General features: G+C 45.2%; 2 protein-coding genes across 4 annotated transcripts in view; both read left to right on the forward strand.

Annotated features, from left to right (window-relative positions):
- The window catches only part of LOC110526533 (poly(rC)-binding protein 3), a 57,630-nt gene that overhangs the window by 2,444 nt on the left and 29,188 nt on the right, over positions 1–25,998 (forward strand). Inside the window, exon 1 of one of the 3 annotated variants that reach the window (XM_036982179.1) lies at positions 22,335–22,443. The exons of 1 other annotated variant lie outside the window; for it this stretch is intronic. The gene's annotated coding sequence lies outside the window, so the exon portion shown is untranslated. Of the gene's footprint in view, positions 1–22,334; positions 22,444–25,998 lie in introns of those variants that run through there. One more of the 3 variants, XM_036982195.1, reaches the window with a different exon arrangement.
- On the forward strand, positions 3,039–3,406 carry LOC118965226 (anaphase-promoting complex subunit CDC26-like). The gene has a single exon (XM_036982214.1). It carries the CDS (start codon positions 3,095–3,097, stop codon positions 3,389–3,391), a length of 297 nt encoding a protein of 98 aa, XP_036838109.1. The 5' UTR covers positions 3,039–3,094; the 3' UTR covers positions 3,392–3,406.

Genomic DNA, 25,998 nt, shown 5'->3' on the forward strand with positions numbered 1-25,998 from the left:
ATTCACTCTGCGGTCAGACTCATCCCAAACCATCTCAATTGGGTTGAGGTCAGGAGATTGTGGAGGCCAGGTCATCTGATGCAGCACTCCATCACTCTCATTCTTGGTCAAATAGCCCTTGCACAGCCTAGATATGTGTTTGGTCATTGTCCTGTTGAAAAACCAGATGGGATGGCGTATCGCTGCAGAATGCTGTGGTAGCCATGTTGGTTAAGTGTGCCTTGAATTCTAAATAAATCACATACAGTGTCACCAGCAAAGCAGCCCCACACCATAACACCTCCTCCTCCATGCTTTACATGCAGAGATCATCCCTTCACACACACCGCGTCTTACAAAGACACAGCGGTTGGAGCAAAACATCTCAAATTTGGACTCCAGATTATTGGTGTCCCTTAGTAGTGGTTTCTTTGCAGCAATTCGACCATGAAGGCCTGATTCACACAGTCTCCTCTGAACAGTTGATGTTGAGATGTGTATGTTACTTGAACTCTGTGAAGCATTTATTTGGGCTTCAATTTCCGAGGCTGGTAACTCTAATGAACGTATCCTCTGCAGCAGAGGTAACTCAGGGTCTTCCATTCCTGTGGCAGTCCTCATGAGAGCCAGTTTCATCATAGCACTTGATGGTTTTTGCGACTGCACTTGAAGAAACTTTCAAAGGTCTTGAAATGTTCCGTATTGACTGACCTTTATGTCTTAAAGTAATGATGGACATTTCTCTTTGTTCTTGCCATAATATGGACTTGGTCTTTTACCAAATAGGGCTATCTTTGATATACCCCCCTACCTTGTCACAACACAACTATTTGGCTCAAACGCATTAATAAGGAAAGAAATTCCACAAATTAACTTTTAAGAAGGCACACCTGCTAATTGAAATGCATTCCAGGTGACTACCTCATGAAGCTGGTTGAGAGAATGTCATGAGTGTGCAAAGCTGTCATCAAGGCAAAGGGTAGCTATTGGAAGAATCTCAAATATAAAATATATTTAGATTTGTTTAACACTTTTCTGGTTACTATATTATACCATATGTGCTACGTAATAGTTTTGATGTCGTCACTATTATTCTACAATGTAAATTGTAAAAAATAAAGAAAAACTCTTGAATGAGTAGGTGTTCTAAAACTGTTAGTGGTAGTGTATGTGTATGTGTTCTAAAACTGTTAGTGGTAGTGTATGTGTAACTGATAGATGCAAACACACACGTACACTACATGCTAATGTTTTTAAATGGATGTATATTGTCTTGTCTTTGGTAATGTCTTTTTTGTTATTTGTTATTTTATTAGGATCCCCATTAGCTGTTGCAAAAGCATCAGCTACTCTTCCTGGGGTCCACACGAAACATGAAACATGACATAATACAGAACATCAACAGACAAGAACAGCTCAAGGACAGAACTACATACAGTACATTTGAGCCCAATAAGTCTGAGCCCAGTAAGACTAGCTGTTGCCATTGACGTCGGCTAATGGGGATCATAATAAAATACAAGGAGTGAATTTAAATGCAAGTCAAGAATGTGCATAAACATAATAGAATATAATAGGCAATTTGCAATTCTATTTCTTGAAAGCTCCATAAATAAAACATGTTTGGCTATTTTGAACAGTCAGTGGTCTTTCACTAGGCAATGCCATCAAAATAGGTCATAACTGGATAAACGTGAAGAAGCTTGGTGCTTATATCTGCAAGATTAAATTGTTTTTTTTGTTGGAAGGGTCAGAGGTGAGGGTCTTGAAGATGCAGGCTTTATTCTGTTTTGTCATACATTCATAACATCACAACTATTTATGGGTCAATATGTCTTCACCATGCTGCCTCTGTAGCAGCTCCTTAGCACCTCCTTGCCTTCAGTTTCATTCACATATGATTACTAAAGAACGGACACACACACGCATGCACACGCACGCACACACACACACACACACACACACACACACACACACACACACACACACACACACACACACACACATTCATGTTGTCATGTCTATACACAGAAATGCAATATTGTTAATTGTCACTCATGTTACTCATGCTTGAAAGCAGTTTTTTTTTAATCACCTGGGTGCAATTTTCACATTTTTACACTAAGCAAAACAATCTGTAACACTTTGCTATAGGTGTCCTTATGCATGCATTCATAAAGCTTTTATAACAGCTATATAACACATTATAACATTTGTCATAAGCTATCATAAGCAGTTTTAAATAGTTGAGTCACTGGATATAATGGGTGTTAAATCTTTATCCTGTTGTTATATGCACTAAAGCCAACTGTTAATAGCAACTGCTGTTATACAGTCTGCATGACAACTGATGTCATATGTTATTAGGTGCTACATAAGTCTACATAACAGATGTTATGTAATTTACCAACCTCTGTGTCACCTTATTACATGGAATGGAATGATGGGCATCATAACCATGTCATATGCCCTTATAGAGTGTGCACAGACACCTTAAGTAAAGTGACATAAATTTGAGGTGTTATAAAACAGTTATGAATGTGCTTATACCACAGGATGAGTTGAGAGTATCACAAAACTGTACCATTCAAAGGAACTCCAAGAATTATGGGCAAATTGGAACGCAGATGTACTTACAATGTTTTTTTTATTTAAAAAAGGACAAATAATACCGACAACTTGCCAAAAATAACACAAAAATGTTGAAACGAAACGGAAGCAAATAGAATTGTACAAAAAAATCAACGTTGCCGGGGCACAACAGGATTTGTGACAGCTGTGAAAAAAGGTAAGATGTGCAGGCTACAATAACAATGACAGTTTATTTAAAAAAGGGTAGGTATAACAGACTAGATACGCCTGCTACGTTAGGTTACTGACTAGGTAACTAGGAACAGTGTCTGAGAGCCCTGCTCTACACAGTCCAAACAATGTTTGGTGTTTTGTTAGATAGTATTGCCACTAGCTAGCCATTCACACCCGTAGTGGCACGACATGAGCACGAGCTGCCCCACTGTGCCCCCAACTATACATAGCTAGGATGCCGGATTCTACAGAGCGTGGCTAGCTACTATCCAAAATAAACAACAACAAAATCTAACGTTAGTGGTAGAAGATGCTGCGCAGAAAGCCCATCCGTCTGGAGCTGAAGTTGGATGACACGGAGGAGTTTGAGAGTGTCAAGAAAGAGCTTGAGAGTCGGAAGAAACAGCGAGATGAGGTGGATGTTGTTGGCGTGGCGATGTCGAGTGACATGGTGGGAGCCGGTAGTGGAACAGGGGATGGGAAGACACGGGAACAGATGATCAATGAGAGAATAGGCTACAAGCCCCATCCTAAACCCAACACCTTGCCATCACTCTTGGGAAACCTGCAATGTTGGGTTCCTAATGGACACATTACAGACAGCTAAAATGGTTGGCACCTCCTGCATTGGTGTGTGGTTGGCACCGTGACTGTGCTCTTGACATGGTCAGGGGTATTTGTTTACCTGAGAAGTATATCTCTACAAAGAAATGTGTACTTTGAGGATCATATTGCATTCATAAGTCTAAAGTAATGTTGCTGCATTTACCTGAAAAGTTATGACTTGCGATGCAAAGTGTGGCCTTTTGTACAATGTAATGTTTGATGGCAGGGGTCGTGTACAATGGTTTCCCTCCTTTATTACAAACATCCAGACTTGGTAGCATCTGTGGAAAGATGGATTAACTGAATGGACTTTAACTAAATCAGTCATTACTTACAATGGTATGATTGTACTTTTATTTGCCTTCAAGGCCACATTATGTCAAGGACAGGAGACTGCAACAGAATCAAACAAATACTGTTCTTGAATGATAAAAAAAAACAAAAAAACAATGCATAGCTAGCAAGCAAGAGATAGTGGTGCTAGCTAACTTAGATAATTGTCGCCCAACTTCGGACACCCCCAAACTTCGGATGCCCTCTAGCGATTGGAGGGCTAAATCACCTCGAGCTCCAAATTGAATGTGTTTGGAAAATAACAATAATGTATATCTGCAGACTGTGGTTACTACATGCCGCACCCACTAGATGCTGCGCCCACTATGCACCACTTACTACATGCCGCGCCCACAGCCATTGAGGCAGCTAGCGCTGTCTCTGGCCAACACTCCAGCACAGTAGGTGGCGGTAATGCACCAACGGTGGATGCCAACCGCTGAAAAACCCCACCACGAAGAAGGAGGCTGCTAGTTAGCTAGGGGACAAGGTACACAGTGTCCTTCGCCCTCACCTGAAAGCACCTGGCTGTGAATGATTACCACTGCTACACCTGACTATCAGCGGAGCCTTTTCTGGCAGCGAAACAGTTAATTCAGCCTCATTTACTGCCTTTCAAAAAAACATAGCTGATATGGCTGACTTGCTTAAACAAATTTTGTTTTTACTGACAATTGAGATGTACACACTATGGCATACGGTGATGACGAGCGGATAAAAGACCATCCTTAATTTCGATTAAGACATTATTGAGCGAACTAAGATGATGTAGTCAATATAACTATTTGTTCAGCACTTTTGAAATGTACAGCACCAGAATTCAGAACAAGGGCCGTTCTTACAGTATTCTCCCTGTACACAAAGTCAGAACTGCAGGATAAATAAAGGGGGCATATAAGCAGCTCTTACAATATTTGATGATTACATTTCTTTAAAACAGGCTATAGGCTACATGTGCACCAGCAAGTCAGAATCAGGTGGAAAGGGGCCAAATTATTAGGGTGAGGCACATTGGTTACTAACAACTTACTAGACAACATACACTTGATATGTATTTATTAGCTACAGTATACATATCACCATAGCATATTACATAATTTTTGCAGAAGCACACAAGACATTTTTGGACTCACCTTGTTGTGCTGTGCTCACTTGAACAGGAAGTTGGCGCGGCGATCCTTGTCATCCAACTTTGTCATCAAAGTCTGCCATTCTTTGGATTTATGGTGCTTTCAAGACAACTGGGAACTCTCAGGTTGAATCATGACGCAAGTGATCTTATGGTCGGAGCTCTAGAAAGAGCCCCGAGTTCCCGACTTGGAATTCAGAGTTGGATGACTGTTCAAAACGTATTTTCCCAGTCGGAGCTAGTTTTTTCCCGGGTTCCCAGTTGTCTTGAACTCACTGATGTCTGAGATTTCCCAGTTCCAAGTTTCCAGTTGTTTTGAACCTGGCAGAAGTCATGCTGGTTTGACAGCATGGCCAATGTATTAAACCTTTTCTGGCCCATGTTGTTGAATGTTTATCCTTTTAAGCATGGAAAAGAGACCCTTAAACCCAGACTTGGACCACATACCTACTCCACTGAATTGCAGTTAGCTACTGATTCATTCCAAACTACTCATTGTTGAATTTGCAATTTCCAACTTCTGTAATTTTTATGTCCAATGGCCAATGAGCACTCGGGCTCCCAAGTGGCACAATGGTCTAAGGCACTACCCTTGGGGCGGCAGTAGCCTAGTGGTTAGAGCGTTGGACTAGTAACCGAAAGTTTGCAAGTTCAAATCCCTGAGCTGACAAGGTACAAATCTATCGTTCTGCCCCTGAACAAGGCCGTTAACCCACTGTTCCTAGGCCGTCATTGAAAATAAGAATTTGGTCTTAACTGACTTGCCTAGTTAAATAAAAGTTAAATAAACTGGTTAGAATCCAGAGTGTGTCACATCCAGCCGTGATTAGGAGTCCCATAGGGCGGCACACAATTGGCCCAGCATCATCTGGGTTTGGCTGGGGTAGGCCATCATTGTAAATGAGAATTTGTTCGGAACTGACTTGCCTAGATAAATAAAGGTTAAATTAAACAAAAAATTATGTAGCATGTAATAACACACAACATAAGTTGTCAAGCAGACTGTGTTATAGCAGTTATTAATAACAGTTGGCATTATAACATATGGGCAGAGTGTGGGGTGCATGGGGACAGTCAGATGGGCTGAAGCCATGAGCTGGAGGTGATCGATATCGCTTATGTGAGGGGGAGAGCTAGACTATGCGGCGCCAGCCAGGCATAAACAACAACACACACGCTGGAAATTAGTCCCACTGCGCCCACATCTGGTGGATTCTATAACACTAGAGACTGCTTGTTCCCTCGACTGCTGCTATCAGCCAATCGTCCAGATAGGTCAACACCCTAAACCCCTGAGCCACCACCACCACCAAAAACTATCGCCTCGTAATGGACCTCAGAAACTTCCTGACTGAGGTACACATCCTTTAGTTCAATGGTGGTGAACCAATCGCCGGGATGCACGGACTGCAACTGACGCTGGTTTGTGAGCATTTTGAACGGGCGAACTCTGAGATGCTTGCTGAAGACACAAGTCTAGAACGGGCGTAAAATTCCGACCCCTTTCCGGAAACAGGAAATACCATCTGTACCAGCCGCCCTGTATCCAACATAGAAACCACTCGGATTGCCCATGTCTGGAGATGGGAGGATATTCCCTCCCTCAGAATGGGCATGAGGCCTCGTGAACAGTCAATGTGATGATGCTGCAGGAGCGTGGGGGACACGCAACACATTTTAGCAAGTACCAGAGGAAGAGGCAAATCGAGACGGATAACTGGGCTCAAAATCTGTCTTCTCCAGCAGGTGGCGTTTTTAATTCATTTTTTTCGCTCACCAAGCGAGGAGTTTTTGTTTGTAGTGTGGGTCAATGAGGGAGTGCTGAACTGTAACAAAAAATTGAATGGCTAATTTGCGCCATGTGGATTATTTGATCGATTAGAAGTTTGGTAATGATTATATTGTCACGAGTGAAATGATATAAGTATGATATAACCATTTCTCCAAGATGGTGTAGCAGTAAGACGTTTGCTTGTTCCGTGTAAATATTCCGTTTTTTTGTATACATTTCAATATATTTCAATCTCTTTTTTTCCATTTTCAAATTAAATATGCCTTCCTGCAACCCGCCTCACCCAAAGTGGTACGGATCTGCTATTTTTTTTTACCTTATAACTGGAACTTCCATCAGAAGCTAGCCATCAGCAGCTAGCAAGCTAATCAGGTACTAGCTATTTAGTCATTGTTAGCCACTGCTAGCTGTCTTTACCTTTAGGTCAGACACTAGCCGCTTTAGCCCGGATAATACCTGCCAGTCTGCACAGTGCTATATCAGCCCTGAGCATATCGGACTGCTTTTTTCCCACTACATCACCAGATTCCTGCTGCAAGCCCCAGACCATTACACAGGATTCATCGCAGCTAGCTAGCTGCTACCGAGTGACTATTATGGCTAACGCCTTGTCCAGAAGCAAGCACCAGTTAGCCTCGAGCTAGCCTCGAGCTAGGCCCATCTCCCGGCTAGCAAACGAAGTACACCAACTACAATACCTCTCTTGCCAATTGGCTTGGACCCTTTGTGAACACGGAGCCCCGCCGATCCATCACAACTGGTCTGCTGGTTTGCTGACGTAATTCGGCCGATGTGCTCTCAACCGGCCTCTGCGTTGTGGATGTCGGTGAAGACCCTTCTGCTAGCCCCGGCCCGCTAGCTTCCTGAACGCAGTGTCTCCCGCACGCGTAGTAACGACGACCAAACTGCTCCCTGTTTCATCTATTACTGCTCATTGGACCCTATGATCACTCGGCTACACAGCTGATGCCTGCTGGAGTGTTCATTAACACGGTACTTAATTTTGTTTATCTGTCGGCCCCAGCCTCGAACTCAGGCCCTGTGTGTAGCTAACTGACCCTCTCTGCCCATTCATCGCCATTTACCATTTGTTGTTGTCTTAGCTGTTTACCGTTGTTGTCTTAGCTCTCCCAATCAACACCTGTGATTGCTTTATGCCTCTCTCTAATTTCAATATGCCTTGTATACTGTTGTTTAGGGTAGCTCTCATTGTTTTATTTTACTGCGGAGCCTCTAGTCCAGCTCAACATGCCTCAGATAGCTCCTTTGCACCACCCCCCACACATGCGGAGACCGCACCTAGCTTAACTGGCACCTCCAGAGATATAACCGCTCTCATCGTCACTCAATGCCTAGGTTTATCTCCACAGTACTAATACCCTACCATACCCTTGTCTGTACCACCTACCACTCCCAGAAATCTGCTCCTTTTTTCTCTGTTCCCAACGCACTAGAAGACCCGTTCTTTTAGCCTTTAGCCGTACCCTCATCCTACTCCTCCTCTGTTCCTCTGGTGATGTAGAAGTTAACCCAGGTCCTGTGTGTCCCCAGGCGCTCCCATTTGTTGACTTCTGTAACCGTAAAAGCCTTGGGTTCATGCGTGTTAACATCAGAAGCCTCCTCCCTAAGTTTGCTGTATTCACAGCTTTAGCACACTCTGCCAACCATGATGTCCTTGCCGTGTCTGAATTCTGGCTTAGGAAGGCCACCAAAAATTCAGAAATTTCAATTACAATTACAACATTTTCGTTAAGATAGAACTGCTAAAGGGGGCGGAGTTGCAATCTACTGCAGAGAAAGCCTGCAGAGTTCTGTCATACTATCCAGGTCTATGCCCAAACAGTTTGAGCTTCTACTTTTAAAAATCCATCTCTCCAGAAATAAGTCCCTCACTGTTGCCGCTTGCTATAGACACCCCTCAGCTCTCAGCCTTGCCCTGGACACTATATGTGATTGCCCCCATCTATCGTCAGAGTTCGTACTGTTAGGTGACCTAAACTGGAATATGCTTAACACCCGGGTTGTCCTACAATCTAAACTAGATGCCCTCAATCTCACACAAATTACCAAGGAACCTACCAGGTACAACCCCAAATCCGTAAACATGGGCACCCTCATAGATATTCCTGACCAACTTGCCCTCTAAATACACCTCTGCTGTTTTAAACCAGGATCTCATCGATCACCTCCTCATTGCCTGCATCCGTTATGGGTCCGCGGTCAAACGACCACTTGTCATCACTGTCAAACGCCCCCTAAAATACTTCTACCAGCAGGCCTTTCTAATCAACCTGGGCCGGGTATCCTGGGAGGATATTGACCTCATCCCGTCAGTAGAGGATGCCTGGTTGTTCTTTAAAAGTGCTTTCCTCACCATCTTAAATAAGCATGCCCCTTTCAAGAAATGTAGAGCTAAAAACAGATATAGCCCTTGGTTCACTCCAGACTTGACTGCCCTTGACCAGCACAAAAACATCCTGTGGTGTACTGCACTAGCTTCGAATAGTCCCCGCCATATACAACTTTTCAGGGAAGTCAGGAACCAATATACACAGTCAGTCAGGAAAGTAAAAGCTAGCTTTTTCAAACAGAAATGTTCATCCTGCAGCAATAATTCCCACAGTTTTGGGACTGTAAAGTCCATGGAGAATAAGAGCACCTCCTCCCAGCTGCCCACTGCACTGAGGCTAGGAAACACTGTCACCACCAATAAATCCACGATAATCGAGAACAACTGGCCATGCTTTCCACTTGGCTACCCCAGCCCCGGCCAACAGCTCTGCAAACCCCGCAGCAACTGGCCCAAGCCCCCACCCCACTTCTCCTTCACCCAAATCCAGACAGCTGATGTTCTGATAGAGCTGCAAAATCTGGATCCCTACAAATCAGCTGGACTAGACAATCTGGACCCTCTCTTCCTAAAAATATCTGCCATTGTTGCAATCCCTATCTCTAATCTGTGCAATCCCTATCTCTGTTTCTTATTGTCTGAGATCCCTAAAGATTGGAAAGCGGCCGCGGTCATCCCACTCTTCAAAGAGGGAGACGCTCTAGACCCAAACTGTTACAGTCCTATATCCTGCCCTGCCCTGCCCTGCCCATCCTTTCTAAAGTCTTCGAAAGCCAAGTGAACAAACAGATCACCCACCATATTGAATCCCACCATACCTTCTCCGCTATGCAATCCGGTTTCCGAGCTGGTCAAGGGTGTACCTTAGCCACGCTGCAGCCATCTTCATCGACCTGGCCAAGGCTTTCGACTCTTTCAATCACAGTATTCTTATCAGCAGACTCAACAGCCTTGGTTTCTCAAATGACTGCCTCGTCTGGTTCACTAACTACTTCTCAGATAGAGTTCAGTGTGTCAAATCGGAGGGCCTGTTGTCCGAACATCTGGCAGTCTCTATGTGAACAACTACAAATACCCAGGTGTCTGGCTAGACTGCAAACTCTCCTTCCAGACTCACATCTTCAATCCAAAATTAAATCTAGAATTGGATTCCTATTTCTCAAAAAAAACTCCATCAATCCCGCTGCCAAACATACCCTTGTAAAACTGACTATCCTGCTGATCTTTGACTTTGGCGATGTAATTTACAAAATAGCCTCCAACACTATTTAGCAAATTGGATGCAGTTTATCACAGTGCCATCCGTTTTGTCACCAAAGCCACATATACTACCCACCACTGCGACCTGTATGCTCTCATTGGCTGGTTCTCGCTACATATTCGTTGCCAAACCCACTGGCTCCAGGTCTTCTATAAGTCTTTACTAGGTAAAGTTCCGCCTTACCTCAGCTCACTGGTCACCTTAACAACACCCACCCGTAGCAATGCAGTTTGCACTGTGATGCACTGTCTTAGGCTGCTGCGCCACTCGGGAGGCCACATCCAAAGTTTTTAATGGTTATCAATTGCCTTGCACAAAGTATAAAAATAGTAAAATACTACTTAAACAGGACTCTTAAAGAATTTAATTTAAATGTAAATGTTATTTTTTGATCACAAAAACATTGAGAAAATATGGAAAAATAAATAAATAATGAAATGTTAATTATTTAAAGAGGGCCTGATATATGCCAGAGAGTAGCCTCAAGTTATACATTTGGGCCAGATACCTCACACTGGAATTGTCCCGAGCTCAATCCCTGCATCCTAGCCATACGTAATACTGCCGAAGGTGGCCCAGACTCAGACCACATGAAGTCTGCCGAGTCTGACTCTCAGCCGAGTTCCCCGACTGTCAGATCCACTGTGCTAGCTGGGACTTTTCATGTGGGAGACGCAACCCTTTTGACACCCGTGAACACTGTGGAACTTTGGGTTGACACAATTGTGTTTATGTGCCAAAGTTCAGCGACGTACCTCGATTGGCAGTTCCCCTTGGGGGTACTTCTGTCACAACAGGCTCGTTTTACACAAGTGTGTGTGTGTGTGTGTGGGGGGGGGGGGGGGGGGGGGGGGTCCCCTTGTGGACAGAGAGCAAATCGGCCAACTTATTACTCACCCTTGGAAGATGGCTTAGTTTGGAAAAGCTTCCAAACTAAGTTGTGCGTCCGTGAGACGGTATAGCCTGGGTGAACCCCAGCCCCTCATGGACACAGAGGCCTCTGGCAAAGGCTGACATAGCACCCCTTTTGGCCGTAACCACTGATGTCCCAGTAATGTTTTTGTGGAGTGGCTCACCGGTCACTCGGCCCTCGCTCCAGGTGTTAACCGAGCCAAGTACCCGGAGGCTTCTTCCTTATTGGAGGTGCCCGCAAGCCCCACTTCCTCCACCTTCTGGAATTGGCAATAGGAATGTGGTTACCATAATGCCGAGGGAAAGCTAGTAAGCTTCATTAGACGGAAATTATGCATGCTAGAATAACCAAGCAACTCAACGCTAGCTAGCCATGTACAGTATACTAAACATAAGAGCTACCCAAGCAATTCCACCATTAGGATTCTGGAATAGCTAGCAGTAGCTAGCTTGCAGCGCTTGTTAGCTAGCCTGATTTCGAAAGTCCACGTAGGATCGGATCACCGAGGAGGGACTCGAACTCTTCTGGGAAGAGAGGAAATTGGTGCTTAACCAAGGCAGACACAGGCTGCGGGGAATACCCACAGAACCTGGTTCCCCTTTCTCTTTGAGTACAGAACCTGGTTCCCCTTTCTCTTTGAGTAATCTCCCGTAACCGACGACAGAGCACACAGGAGTTGGGGTGACATTCGACCCAAACCAACGACCAAATCCAGCTTCGTGTCCTGCAACTCAGACCCAGCCGTGGAATGGGTGATTGATTCGGTGCAGTGAACAAGTGACTTTGTGAATTTGTTTGTTGTACTCCGTCAATTGAAAATGGAATTAGAGTTTTGAAACATTTGCCATTTTGATGATCTGTTTTGAGTTTTGGGTACTGTAACACTTTACTGTAGGTGTCCTTATGCATGCATTTATAAAGCCTTTATAACGGCTACATAACACATAGCAAATAGTTTTAAATAGTTATGACTCACGGCATGAGATTATAATGGATGTTAAGAATTACTGTTCATCCTGCCCTTACCAAAACGTCTGACAGGAATCCTGCAGGAATTCAACCTTTTTTGAAGAAATAGTGTAGGTGTCCTGCAGGTGTATTATTGACAAAATCCTGCAAGAGTATGATTTTTCCTGCAGAAATTTTGAAAATCCTGCACAAACATGACAATTCCTGCAGGAATCCTGCAAGACCTAAATATGCAGGATTTTGATATTCCTGCAGGACATAACAATTTCTGTGGAACCAGGAAATTCCTACAGGACTAGGTAAATCCCAGCATGAATCCTGCAGAACCGAATCATGCAGGATTTTGAAATTCCTGCAGGATATGGCAATTCCTGTAGGACCAGTTTCAGGATGAATCGTCCAGGGTTTTGATATTCCTAGGGCCATATCAGATAGTCAAACTGCTAGAGGAGATAAAGTGTGTGGGAGGGGGTGCACATTATTTTGTATATAGCTAACTAGTTTTTGATTCCAAAAAATCTTTTAAACTCTTGTTCACAATTTACAATAAGAATACAAATGGTAATGTGACATCTTGGTCACCATAGCAACAGTTGAGGAAATGGCTGCCAGGCAGTTTAGCTAGCTAGATCATTACACATTTTTTTTTACAGGTAAGAAGTCAGAAAAACATACATAACATTACAACAAATGTTTATATGAACATGATAAGGGGTAGCATAGTAATTGTTTTATGTGTTGTGTTTTCAGAATATTAGTTATGAGTACGTTAGCTAGCTTAGCTAGCATGTTCTCTACCACTGTACTGGCTGCTAGCTAACTAGCTTTGAAATAAACTTTTGCTTCCATGGAAGTGACAAATAAGGTTTAATATCCCTCTTGCTCTGTTTCTTTGGCACTGTTGTCACAAGTTAGGCTATACTTTTGAAGTGTTTTCAAACAGATGGTGATAGATTATATTTTTTTAATGACTAGGCTATTTAAAAAAATTATATCACTTCACATGTATTTTCTCTGAAGAAACATAAAATAACATTAGAGTGAAATAATAAAACCACTACACATGAATTAAGTTTCAAAATGTAGGTCAGGGGTTACAAATGTTCAAACCTATGATAGAGTTCTAAGAATGTTTTTTTGTTATTGATTAATTCTAGAGATTTGATAAATATTGGATTTCAAGTCAAATGTATTGCATTTGGGGACAGATTTCAAATATTTGTTTTTGTGTATAAAATTTATCAGAGAATTGTAACGGTCTTCTAGGTGTGAAGGAGAGTCGGACCAAAATGCGGCGTGTAGATTGCGATCCATGTTTATTGTGACTATAGCAACATGAATCCAAATACAAACAGTGCAAAATAATAAACGTAATGAAAACCGAAACAGCCTAAACTGGTGCAAACTAACACTAAGGACAATCACCCACCAACACACAGTGAAACCCAGGCTACCTAAATATGGTTCCCAATCAGAGACAATGACTAACACCTGCCTCTGATTGAGAACCATATCAGGCCGGACATAGAAATAGACAAACAAGACATCCAACATAGAATGCCCACCCAGTTCACGTCCTGACCAACACTAAAACAAGGAAAACACACACGAACGATGGTCAGAACGTGACAGTACCCCCCCTCCAAGGTGCGGACTCCGGACGCACAACTTAAACCTATGGGGGAGGGTGTGGGTGGGCATCTGTCCGCGGTGGCGGCTCTGGCGCTGGACGTGGACCCCACTCCATAACAGTTTTAGTCCACCTCCTTAGCGTCCCTAGATAGGTGACCCTTCTTAATGACAGCTCGGGACAGAGGGTCAGCTCGAGACAGAGGGGCAGCTCGGGACAGAAGTAGCTCGGGACTGATGGGTAGCACAGCACTGAGAGGAAGCTCAGGCAGGTAGTTAGATCCGGCAGATCCTGGCCGGCTGGCGGTTCTGGCAGATCCTGGCCGACTGGCAGATCTGGAAGAGTCTGGCCGACTGGCAGATCTGGAAGAGTCTGGCCGACTGGCAGATCTGGAAGAGTCTGGCCGACTGGCAGATCTGGAAGAGTCTGGTCGACTGGCAGATCTGGAAGAGTCTGGTCGACTGGCAGATCTGGAAGAGTCTGGTCGACTGGCAGATCTGGAAGAGTCTGGTCGACTGGCAGATCTGGAAGAGTCTGGTCGACTGGCAGATCTGGAAGAGTCTGGTCGACTGGCAGATCTGGAAGAGTCTGGTCGACTGGCAGATCTGGAAGAGTCTGGTCGACTGGCAGATCTGGCTGCTCCATGCTGACTGGCGGCCCTGGCTGCTCCATGCTGACTGGCGGCCCTGGCTGCTCCATGCTGACTGGCGGCCCTGGCTGCTCCATGCTGACTGGCGGCCCTGGCTGCTCCATGCTGACTGGCGGCCCTGGCTGCTCCATGCTAACTGGCAGCTCTGGCGGCTCCTTGCAGACTAGCAGCTCTGGCGGCTCCTTGCAGACTAGCAGCTTTGGCGGCATCCTGCAGACAGGCAGCTCTGGCGGCATCCTGCAGACTGGTAGCTCCTTGCAGACTGGCAGCTCTGGCGGCCCCTGGTTGACTGGCGGCGCTGGCGCTGGGCTGACTGACGGCACTGGCGGCCCCTGGCTGACTGGCGGCACTGGCGGCCCCTGGCTGACTGGCGGCACTGGCGGCCCCTGGCTGACTGGCGGCACTGGCGGCCCCTGGCTGACTGGCGGCCCCTGGCTGACTGGCGGCCCCTGGCTGACTGGCGGCCCCTGGCTGACTGGCGGCCCCTGGCTGACTGGCGGCACTGGCGGCCCCTGGCAGACGGGCGGCACTGGCGGCTCCTGGCAGACGGGCGGCGCTGGGCAGACGGGCGGCGCTGGCGGCGCTGGGCAGACGGGCGGCACTGGCGGCGCTGGGCAGACGGGCGGCACTGGCGGCGCTGGGCAGACGGGCGGCACTGGCGGCGCTGGGCAGACGGGCGGCGCTGGCGGCGCTGGGCAGACGGGCGGCGCTGGCGGCGCTGGGCAGACGGGCGGCACTGGCGGCTCCTGGCAGACGGGCGGCGCTGGGCAGACGGGCGGCGCTGGCGGCGCTGGGCAGACGGGCGGCACTGGCGGCGCTGGGCAGACGGGCGGCACTGGCGGCGCTGGGCAGACGGGCGGCACTGGCGGCGCTGGGCAGACGGGCGGCGCTGGCGGCGCTGGGCAGACGGGCGGCGCTGGCGGCGCTGGGCAGACGGGCGGCGCTGGCGGCGCTGGGCAGACGGGCGGCGCTGGCGGCTCCTGGCAGACGGGCGGCGCTGGGCAGACGGGCGGCGCTGGCGGCGCTGGGCAGACGGGCGGCACTGGCGGCGCTGGGCAGACGGGCGGCACTGGCGGCGCTGGGCAGACGGGCGGCACTGGCGGCGCTGGGCAGACGGGCGGCGCTGGCGGCGCTGGGCAGACGGGCGGCGCTGGCGGCGCTGGGCAGACGGGCGGCGCTGGCGGCGCTGGGCAGACGGGCGGCGCTGGCGGCGCTGGGCAGACGGGCGGCACTGGCGGCGTTGGGCAGACGGGAAGCTCCGATGGCGCCGGGCAGACGGGAAGCTCCGATGGCGCCGGGCAGACGGGAAGCTCCGGCAGAGGCTCCGGGCAGACGGGAAGCTCCGGCAGAGGCGCCGGACAGGCGGGAGGCTCCGGCAGAGGCGCCGGACAGGCGGGAGGCTCCGGCAGAGGCGCCGGACAGGCGGGAGGCTCCGGCAGAGGCGCCGGACAGGCGGGAGGCTCCGGCAGAGGCGCCGGACAGGCGGGAGGCTCCGGCAGAGGCGCCGGACAGGCGGGAGGCTCCGGCAGAGGCGCCGGACAGGCGGGAGGCTCCGGCAGAGGCGCCGGACAGGCGGGAGGCTCCGGCAGAGGCGCCGGACAGGCGGGAGGCTCCGGCAGAGGCGCCGGACAGGCGGGAGGCTCCGGCAGAGGCGCCGGACAGGCGGGAGGCTCCGGCAGAGGCGCCGGACAGGCGGGAGGCTCCGGCAGAGGCGCCGGACAGGCGGGAGGCTCCGGCAGAGGCGCCGGACAGGCGGGAGGCTCCGGCAGAGGCGCCGGACAGGCGGGAGGCTCCGGCAGAGGCGCCGGACAGGCGGGAGGCTCCGGCAGAGGCGCCGGACAGGCGGGAGGCTCCGGCAGAGGCGCCGGACAGGCGGGAGGCTCCGGCAGAGGCGCCGGACAGACGGGAGGCTCCGGCAGCGCTGGAGAGGAGGAAGGCTCTGGTAGCGCCGGAGAGGCGGGAGACTCCGGCAGCGCTGGAGAGGAGGAAGGCTCTGGACGGATGGGCCGGAGAGACAGCCTGGTACGGGGAGCTGCCACCGGAGGGCTGGGGTGTGGAGGTGGTGACGGATAGACCGGGCCGTGCAGGCGCACTGGAGCTCTTGAGCACCGAGCCTGCCCAACCTTACCCGGTTGAATGGTCCCGGTCGCCCTGCCAGTGCGGCGAGGTGGAATAGCCCGCACTGGGCTATGCAGGCGAACCGGGGACACCGTGCGCAAGGCTGGTGCCATGTAAGCCGGCCCAAGGAGACGCACTGGAGACCAGATGCGTAGAGCCGGCTTCATGGCACTTGGCTCGATGCCCACTCTAGCCCGGCCGATACGCGGAGCTGGAATGTACCGCACCGGGCTGTGCACCCGCACTGGGGACACCGTGCGCTCCACAGCATAACACGGTGCCTGCCCGGTCTCTCTAGCCCACCGGTAACCACAGGAAGTTGGCTCAGGTCTCCTACCTGGCGTAGCCATACTCCCTGTTAGCCCCCCCCCAAGAAATTTTTGGGGCTGACTCCCGGGCTTCCATCCACGACGCCGCGCTGCCTCCTCATACCAGCGCCTCTCCGCTTTCGCCGCCTCCCGTTCTTCCTTGGGGCGGCGATACTCTCCTGGCTGAGCCCAAGGTCCTTTACCGTCTAATTCGTCCTCCCATGTCCATACCTCCTCGCGCTGCTCCTGCTGCTGCTTTTTCCTTTGCCCATTACCACACCGCTTGGTCCTGTTGTGGTGGGTGATTCTGTAACGGTCTTCTAGGTGTGAAGGAGAGTCGGACCAAAATGCGGCGTGTAGATTGCGATCCATGTTTATTGTGACTATAGCAACATGAATCCAAATACAAACAGTGCAAAATAATAAACGTAATGAAAACCGAAACAGCCTAAACTGGTGCAAACTAACACTAAGGACAATCACCCACCAACACACAGTGAAACCCAGGCTACCTAAATATGGTTCCCAATCAGAGACAATGACTAACACCTGCCTCTGATTGAGAACCATATCAGGCCGGACATAGAAATAGACAAACAAGACATCCAACATAGAATGCCCACCCAGTTCACGTCCTGACCAACACTAAAACAAGGAAAACACACACGAACGATGGTCAGAACGTGACAAGAATTAAGAAATGAATGACTAATTCAGTAGTTTTGTTTTCATTTGAGTAATAACATATTACATCTTTCATTGTAAATACATGGGTCTTATTAATAAAATAGAAAATGTAGATACTTAACTCGCTCCAAAATAACTTCACAGAGTCACACTCACAAAAAAATGTGTATAATAGTTTCCCCTTCTTTATCACAGAAAATGCATATCAATCAATCAATCAAATGTATTCATAAAGCCCTTTTTACATCAGCCGATGTCACAAAGTGCTGTACAGAAACCCAGCCTAAAACCCCAAACAGCGAGCAATGCAGATGTAGAAGTACGGTGGCTAGGAAAAACTCCCTAGGAAGGCCGGAAGCTAGGAAGAAACCTAGAGAGGAACCAGGATGTGAGGGGTGGCCAGTCCTCTTCTGGCTGTGCAGGGTGGAGATTATAACAGAACATGGCCAAGATGTTCAAAAGTTCATAGATGACCAGCAGAATCAGATAATAACAATCACAGTGGTTGTAGAGGGTGCAACAAGTCAGCACTTCAGGAGTAAATGTCAGTTGCTTTTTCATAGCCGATCATTCCGAGTTAGAGACATTAGGTGCGGTAGAGAGAGAATCCAAAACAGCAGGTCCAGGACAATGTCCTCTAAGTCCATAAATTTAGACAACAAGTTATTGCAAGGGTATATTTTGTGCAAGATTTAAAAGTGAATTTATTTGACTTTATTTGATATACAAAATTTGCGAGGGAGCAACCAAACTTTCTTCCATTCAATTTCAGTAATGTATGCATTCCAGCAGAATTTCCCTCTAGGAGAGATCTTGTTCTTGGAGTTAAAGAGTTATCTTAAGAATGTATTATTACATTTCTTATCCAGCAGGGGAAAACCTTCTAACATAAGTTGTGCATCTATATTGACATGTTGTCCAAAACACAAATGAGCTTTAATTAATTGATTAAGTCCTGAAGGTATTGCTTTGCATATAGAATGACATTCTTTATAATGTATTGGGAAGTTATATGTTTGTAAGAACTTTCTATAAGAGAGTATATTTCCTTCTTTATCAAATAAATCAAGCACAAATATCATATTTTTAATCAAACTACTCAGGGAAGAACAAATACTTGTTTTTAACAACAATGTATGTGTGCCTTGTGTGGAGAGAAGTTGTGGACATAACATAGTTTCCAGGCTAAAAAGGCTTGTTCATGAAATTTTGACAGTTTGATGGGTAATTTTGCTGGAGAATAGTTGCACTTCCACAAAAATTGAAGATCACACAATTTCATAAAAATATGACAGGGAATTAAGTATCGTATAGATTCAGAGCTAAGCATACATATTTTGTATCCAGTTTACTTTAAAGGCATTGGTGATATCAATGACATCTAGTACTTCAAGCTCACCATCAGCTCTTTGGTTTGATATTACAGACTTCTTAAGTTTGTGATGTTTATTTTTCCATATAAAGTCAAGGAAAGTTTTGTTGATATCCTTGCTGGTTTGATCAGCTACATATGGGGATAGAGCAGTGTAGACAAAATGTGACTTGTGCTTTGGACAATAAAACCCTTCCAATAATAGAGAGGTCACACTGGAGCCAGTTATTAAAGCTGGATTTTGTTTTCTTTAATCACTGAGAGAAATTGAGATGTTGACGGACAATATGTTTTTTTTTGCCATGTGCACCCCTAGATATTTCACATGATCTTTCACTGGAATATTCTCAACAGATTGGTAATTTGAGTTATATATGGACAATATTTAGCATTTATTTAAGTTAAGTTCCAGACCAGAAGCAGATTAGTGATTTGATCATATTAAGTGCAATAGCAACTTGATCATGGTCTTTTAGAAACAGAGCTATATCGTCTCATAATTGAGATATTTTTTTTAATGTATTTTCTACACATTTAAATACCTTTTAATTCAAGGTTGTTTAAAATGCTAATAGATAGTATTTCTACAACTTAAAGGAAAAGGTTAGCTGAAATAGGGCAACCCTGGCGTACACTACGGTGAATGTGAAATATTTTTAGATGTGTTACGATTAATCATAATAGAACTATTAATATCTTTCTAAGAAATATTGATAACAGAGACGAAGGTAGTCCCGAAACCAAAAGTGTACAACGAATGTATTAGGAATTTGTGTTTAATTGTATCAAATGCTTTACAAAAGTCGAGGACTAAAATAATAGCCTCTAAGTCAACTGAATCAGCGTAATCAATCAAGTCTAAAACTAACCTAATGTTACAGCTGATTTAGCAACCTTCCGTGAAACCAGTTTGGGTTTCAGTAATAAGGTGGTTTAGGCCCATTTTAAATCTATTAGCATAAGCTAAAGCAGAGTCTACATCACTTTCTGAGTCAAAATGCATGCCGAGATCTACCGCTCGGATTTCATGACTTACATCATGTATGCCTATGCAACATTAACCAATTAAAAACAGTACTGTAGCAATGAGGTTTGTGCAGTAAGCTATAGGCCATTATCTCCGCATGCTGGCTTTGCTTTAATTTACCTGCCAATGCATTGTTGTTCAGGACATTTAAAAATATATATATTTCAAAATTTGAGGTAGGCTATATAATCACACCGGTAATAGATCCATTGTTGTATTACTTGTGAGGCACAGCTGAGTGAGCATACATTTAAATAATTTTAATTTTATTTTACTGGGTTGATGGTGCCTGCATCTGATGGTCAGTCTCAGTGGAGGGAGAGAGCAGCAGACTGAGGGTCCGTCTCTCAACATCCCTCCGCTCTCCCTTTCCTCCACTGACACTGACCAAAAAGGGACTTCCCAGCTGATGTCGAAACTCGTTACTCCTATGAACAGAGAAAGTGAAATTTCCCTTGATATTAAAAAAGACCCAAGCCGCTAATAATAACAACAACGCCTATAGATACACTTTCCTTTCCATTCATTACTGCTGCACTTCTTGTTGTAGCACTGAGTGAAAATAGGAAGAACGCGCATTTTATGGCTTATAAAAGTGTTGAATACAAACTGTTGACAGTGCTGAGTAAGAACTTAAACAGCAGTTCTTTGCTGTATTCGTTGAGCCTCTCTGTAGTCATGGTTTTAAACGTTTTGAAATCTCACAGTATCAATTTTTCTCGTAGCTTTCTTCTATGACTGCTCCGTTACTGCAGACTCGGTCATCTGAGCAATCTGATTGGCCAGCGGTAGCATAATGCACTTGATTTCCTCTCCAGACCTACCGGGAAGGCAGAGTTTGTACCTTCAGACACATGACATGGCAACAGTTTGCCTACCCGGCGCGCAGGGCAGCTGAATTGGCTGCACCTACCAACAACAGCCCGAGACTAATACAAAAAAATAGGAACACAAGGCTTTATCGTTGTTGTTTTTTTACATAAATGTTTGGCGATTGGCTAGAAATGCCTTGGAGATCGACAAGTCGATCGCGATCGAGCGGTTGGTGACCACTGTGCTAAAGTTATCAATGTATAATCTGTATTTAATAATGTAATATGTTTCCAATTATTTATAAAAAGGGGATCTTTATCAGGTTTTGGTATTAAGGAAATCACACATTGTTTCATGGTAGCAATCATCTCACCCTTAAATAGGCATTCTTGGAACATGATGAATACTGGTCCCTCTAAATGTTCCCAAAAGTGTAAATACAATTCCACAGAAAGCCTATCTGTTCCAGGTGATTTGCCCTTCTTCATAGATTTAATCACATCTCTAATCTCTACGATAGAAAACTCACCTTCACATATCGACTTGAACTCATCAGAAATAATTGGAACATGACCATGGACATGTTTCATAAAGATTTCTACACATTTTCATAGAAAGAATACACAAAGCTAGAGATGATCTTAGGGTCTTTACACTGGGTATTGTCATTATTTAAGGCAGAAAGAGATTTTCACTTATAGTTTCTTTTTTTAAGAGCAAAAACAATTGCTTGTGTTTTTCTCACCCTCCTCAACCCAAGAAATAAAACATATTACGAACATAAAGTAAATGTCTCAAAAGAATATAACATGTTTTAGTTCCAAAGTGAAGAACATCAAGGAGATTCACATTCAAAAGCTTGTTCAGTACACTTCACTCAACTCATTGTGGTCTAAATTGTAGACAATGAATAGTTGAACATGGTGTTTGCTGGGCAGGAATAAAACTTGCACACAGTGCAGTACCCTGGGGCAGAAATCACCCACGTCTGTATTTTAGAATGAGTGTCATATGTTACAATGAGCTGACAATTCTGCATGATAGAGAATAACATGTGTGGATCTACTTCTAACATAGTGATGTTGCACACTGCTGAATAAACTCCATACTAAACTCCTGGGATAATGTGATTTTCCTGGTGGATGGGAGGTTTACATCTGTCTGGGTGATGGGGTGGGATGTGCTTCAACCTGAGGTGAACAGAGCAGAAACATGAAGCCAAGGGAGGAGAAATTAACCTCCCTGCTCAAATTTCAGTGCTGAGACCCACAACTACCTTTGTTAATGTGCAATGGTTTTGTAAACAGTTTTGTAAACAGTTTTTCATATTCATAGGCTTGATTAAGTTTATTTGATCATTTCATTATTTAAAATATTTTCTTTGTATGCAATGGTGAAACAAGACTGGAGGGTGTCACGTATACTCCCCCCTCTGGCCTCTAGGTCACTAGACTGCTGATTATTACGCACACCTGTCACCATCGTCACGTGCACCAGCGCTTATTGACACTCACCTGGATTCCATCACCTCCTTGATTGCCTGCTCTATTTATGTCACTCCCTTTGGTTCCTTCCCCAGGTGTTATTGTTTCATGTCGGTGTGCTGTTCATGTTTGTTTACTAAATGTATTCACTCCCTGAACTTGCTTCCCGACTCTCAGCCTACATCGTTACAGAGGGGAAGTGACAAGAAGAAAGTTAGGTAAACAGACACTGCATGATTGTATTTACTAATCATGTAAAAATGCACAAATAACTTGGCATCCCTAAACAGCTGATAACCAGGATGAGATCACCTGCTAGCTAGCCATTGTGTCCGACGAGCTAACGTAGCTTGGCCTAACATTTACATTTCAAAATTCATATGAAAGTAATTTGTTGAACATTTTAACATAATTTGCTGAATAAATAAACATATTTGCATTTTACTAAGTTATTCCTTATTCCACTGGAACATTTCCTGCAAAGCAGGGACTAGGGTTGCCAACTGTCCCGTATTAGCCGGGATGTCCATTAAATTGGGCTAAATTGGTTTGTCCCATACGGGACCTCCCTTGTCCCATATATTCATCCAATCACAGTATAGCATAAACGTGCCAATTCCTGCAAAGTTATATCTGTTATTGGTCGGTCGTTTTGGCATATCAAGGAAATATGGATAAACATGCAAAAAAGACTGCAGCTACAACAAACAATGTGAAGCAAAAAAGACGTGGCTTAAGCCCGTCAGTGGTGACTCGACGAAAGCTTTCTGTACTTTATGCATCGGGAATTCTCAATTGGCCATGAAGAGAGGGAGAATGCCCTAACTCAGCATGCATCCACAGAAATGCACAAGGCCACGCTAGCTAAAGTTGCTTGCAATATCGATGCATTCTTCGTGACGTCTACTGCGGAAACTGACAAAATTGGAAAACACCTCTCCGTTTACCAGTTATTGAGCAGTGCCAACAATCGCATTCTGAAAGCTAATTGCCCAGCTCACATAGCTAGCTCATAATGCCTGCAAGCAAGCCTGCGATCAGCTGTCAGTGGATATTGAAACAATTATTTTACAGATCTACGGCCACTTATCAGTATCTGCTTTCCAAAGAGAGGGACTGCGTGCATTTTTTTGCCTTTGTTGACATTGACTGGCGTGAAATTCTGCGACATGTTTGCACACGATGGCGCTCTCTTCATCCAGCTGTGGATTGTCTCCTGCAAAGTTGGCCAGCTCTTACATCATACTTCAGGTCCCTTGGGGAGACCTGTCCTGTGACACTGAAGAGTATTTTTGAGTATGAAGAAAAAACGGAAGCTGCTGAGATTTATCTGTGCTTTTCCCACAAAGTGGGTGTGTTTTTGACCAACTCGTAAAAAAGCTGGAGGAAACAACGCTCTGCATCACAGATGTTTACGAGGAAGTCCAAAAGTTCAAAATTAAGATGCTTCAGCTGAAACAGGAGAAGAAAAAAAATCTGATACCAGACCAAGCAGCTGATGGACAAACAATTGTCAGCAGAAAGGTCCAAGCAGCAACAGGATTTGAAGTTCTATGACACTGTCATTACATTCATTGACAAGTGGTTTGATTTCTCACCTCTATGAGGAGCTCTCCTTGCTCTCCTGGAGCAGGTGGTGGTTGCCCTCAAAATGACAGAGACGGTCAGTATGGACCAATTCTATGAAGAGTTTTGTGCTAGCCGGGAGGAAATACAGAAAGTCAGACAGGATACCACAAAATCCACCAGTGAGAAGTGGATGGCAGTTTTCCAAAACCTAGGGAAAGCCAACTTGATAAACATGTTCAGGATTGTCTCATTTGTCCTCAGTGTGCCAGGCTCAAATGCCTTTGTAGAGAGGATTTTCTGTCTGATGACCATTAACACCTCTCTAGGGCATGTGGGACGCTAGTGTCCCATCTGGCCAACATCCAGTGAGATTGCAGAGCGCCAAATTCAAATACAGAAATACTCATTGTAAAAATTCAGAAAACAAAACTTATTTTACATAGGTTTAAAGATTAACTTCTTGTGAATCCAACCACGGTGTCAGATTTAAAAATGCTTTACCGCGAAAGCATACCTTACGATTATTTGAGAAAATAGCCCAGTTGACAAATTATTACAAACAGTAACCAGCCAAGCAGAAGCGTTACAAACTCAGAAAGAGAGAGAAAATTATCCCATACCTTTGATGATCTTCATATGGTTGCACTCAGAAGACATTCGTTTACTTAATAAATGTTCCTTTTGTTCGATAAAGTCTCTTTATATCCAAAAACCTCACGCGTTTTCTTCAGTAATCCACAAGCTCAAACGCAGTCAAAACAGGTAGACAAAAAATCCAAATTGTATCCGTAAAGTTCATAGAAACATGTCAAACGATGTTTATATTCAATCCTCAGGGTGTTTTTTTGCCTAAATGTTCTATAATATTTTAACCGGACAATAATGTTGTCAATATAAAATGTAAACAAGAAATGCACTCTCTCGGGATTGCGCATGAAAAAACTATGTGACACGTCAGGGTCCACTCATTCAGACTGGTCTTACTCCCTCATTTATGAGAATACAAGCCTGAAACAATTTATAAAGACTGTTGACATCTAGTGGAAGGTATAGGAACTGCAAATTGAGTCCTAAGTCAATGGATACTGTAATGGCATTGAATAGAAAACTACAAACCCCCCCCAAAAATACTTCCTGAATGGATTTGTCTCAGGTTTTCGCCTGCCAAATTAGTTCTGTTCTACTCACAGACACTATTTTAACAGGTTTGGAAACTTTAGAGTGTTTTCTATCCAAATCTACCAGTTATATGCATATCATATCTTCTGGGCCCGAGTAGCAGGCGGTTTAATTTGGGCATGCTTTTCATCCAAAATTCCGAATGCTGCCCCCTACCCTAGAGAGGTATTAAATGGTCAGAGTCAAGAAACAGATGTAGCAGAGAGCTGATCAAAAAAGAACATCAAATATCTGTGAACTGTGACTTGTCATGTAATGACTTCTCCCTGGCTATGCAAGATGAGAAAGGACTGCTTGAATCAGTCAATAGCAGCAAAAAATAAGTAGACTTGGTGAGTGACTCATGCCCCTTTTTTCCTCTTTTGCATTTGGAAAGTTTTTTTTTGTTGCTGTAAAGGTCCAAATTGTGATTTCTTTGATAATTTATTTTAAGGTTTATTCACAAGTTTACATAATGATACAGTTTTAGTAAAGCTATAAACTAAATGGAATATACAAATGTTTTGCCTTTCCAATTGAATAAGAGTATGAATATACACTGTGTATTCATTCACACAACACCATACCCATACCGCCGTGGCACCGTGCACTGGCACGTGACCTTTTGTCCCTTATATGGTAGTGAGAAAGTTGGCAACCCTACTTCAGTCTGCCATTAATTCAGCAGTTGGGGGAATATTCGTTGTGTTGCAAGGGGTTATGGGATAGCGTCCCTGGCGAAGGGAACGGAAATGTATGGTCATATGCAGGCTTTATTTTCCAGACCTCCCAAGTATGCTTATAGAACTTCCGGCAAACCTTGTACATACTTGCCATTTCGCATTCTTAGGTTTGCAATCGCAGTTGAAAAATGACAGTTGACTTTAGTACTAGCTATACGCTCTAGATAGAACAACTATGCAATGTGGAACAGAGACAATGTTTATGAAGTATCACATTATTTTCAATGAAATATATTAAGTCAATTGAATATACAAATAGTTTGATTTAAATAGGAATGGATCATTTTAACATGACTTTCTCTT

Source organism: Oncorhynchus mykiss, chromosome 1, assembly GCF_013265735.2.
Source record: "Oncorhynchus mykiss isolate Arlee chromosome 1, USDA_OmykA_1.1, whole genome shotgun sequence".
NCBI lineage: Eukaryota > Metazoa > Chordata > Actinopteri > Salmoniformes > Salmonidae > Oncorhynchus > Oncorhynchus mykiss.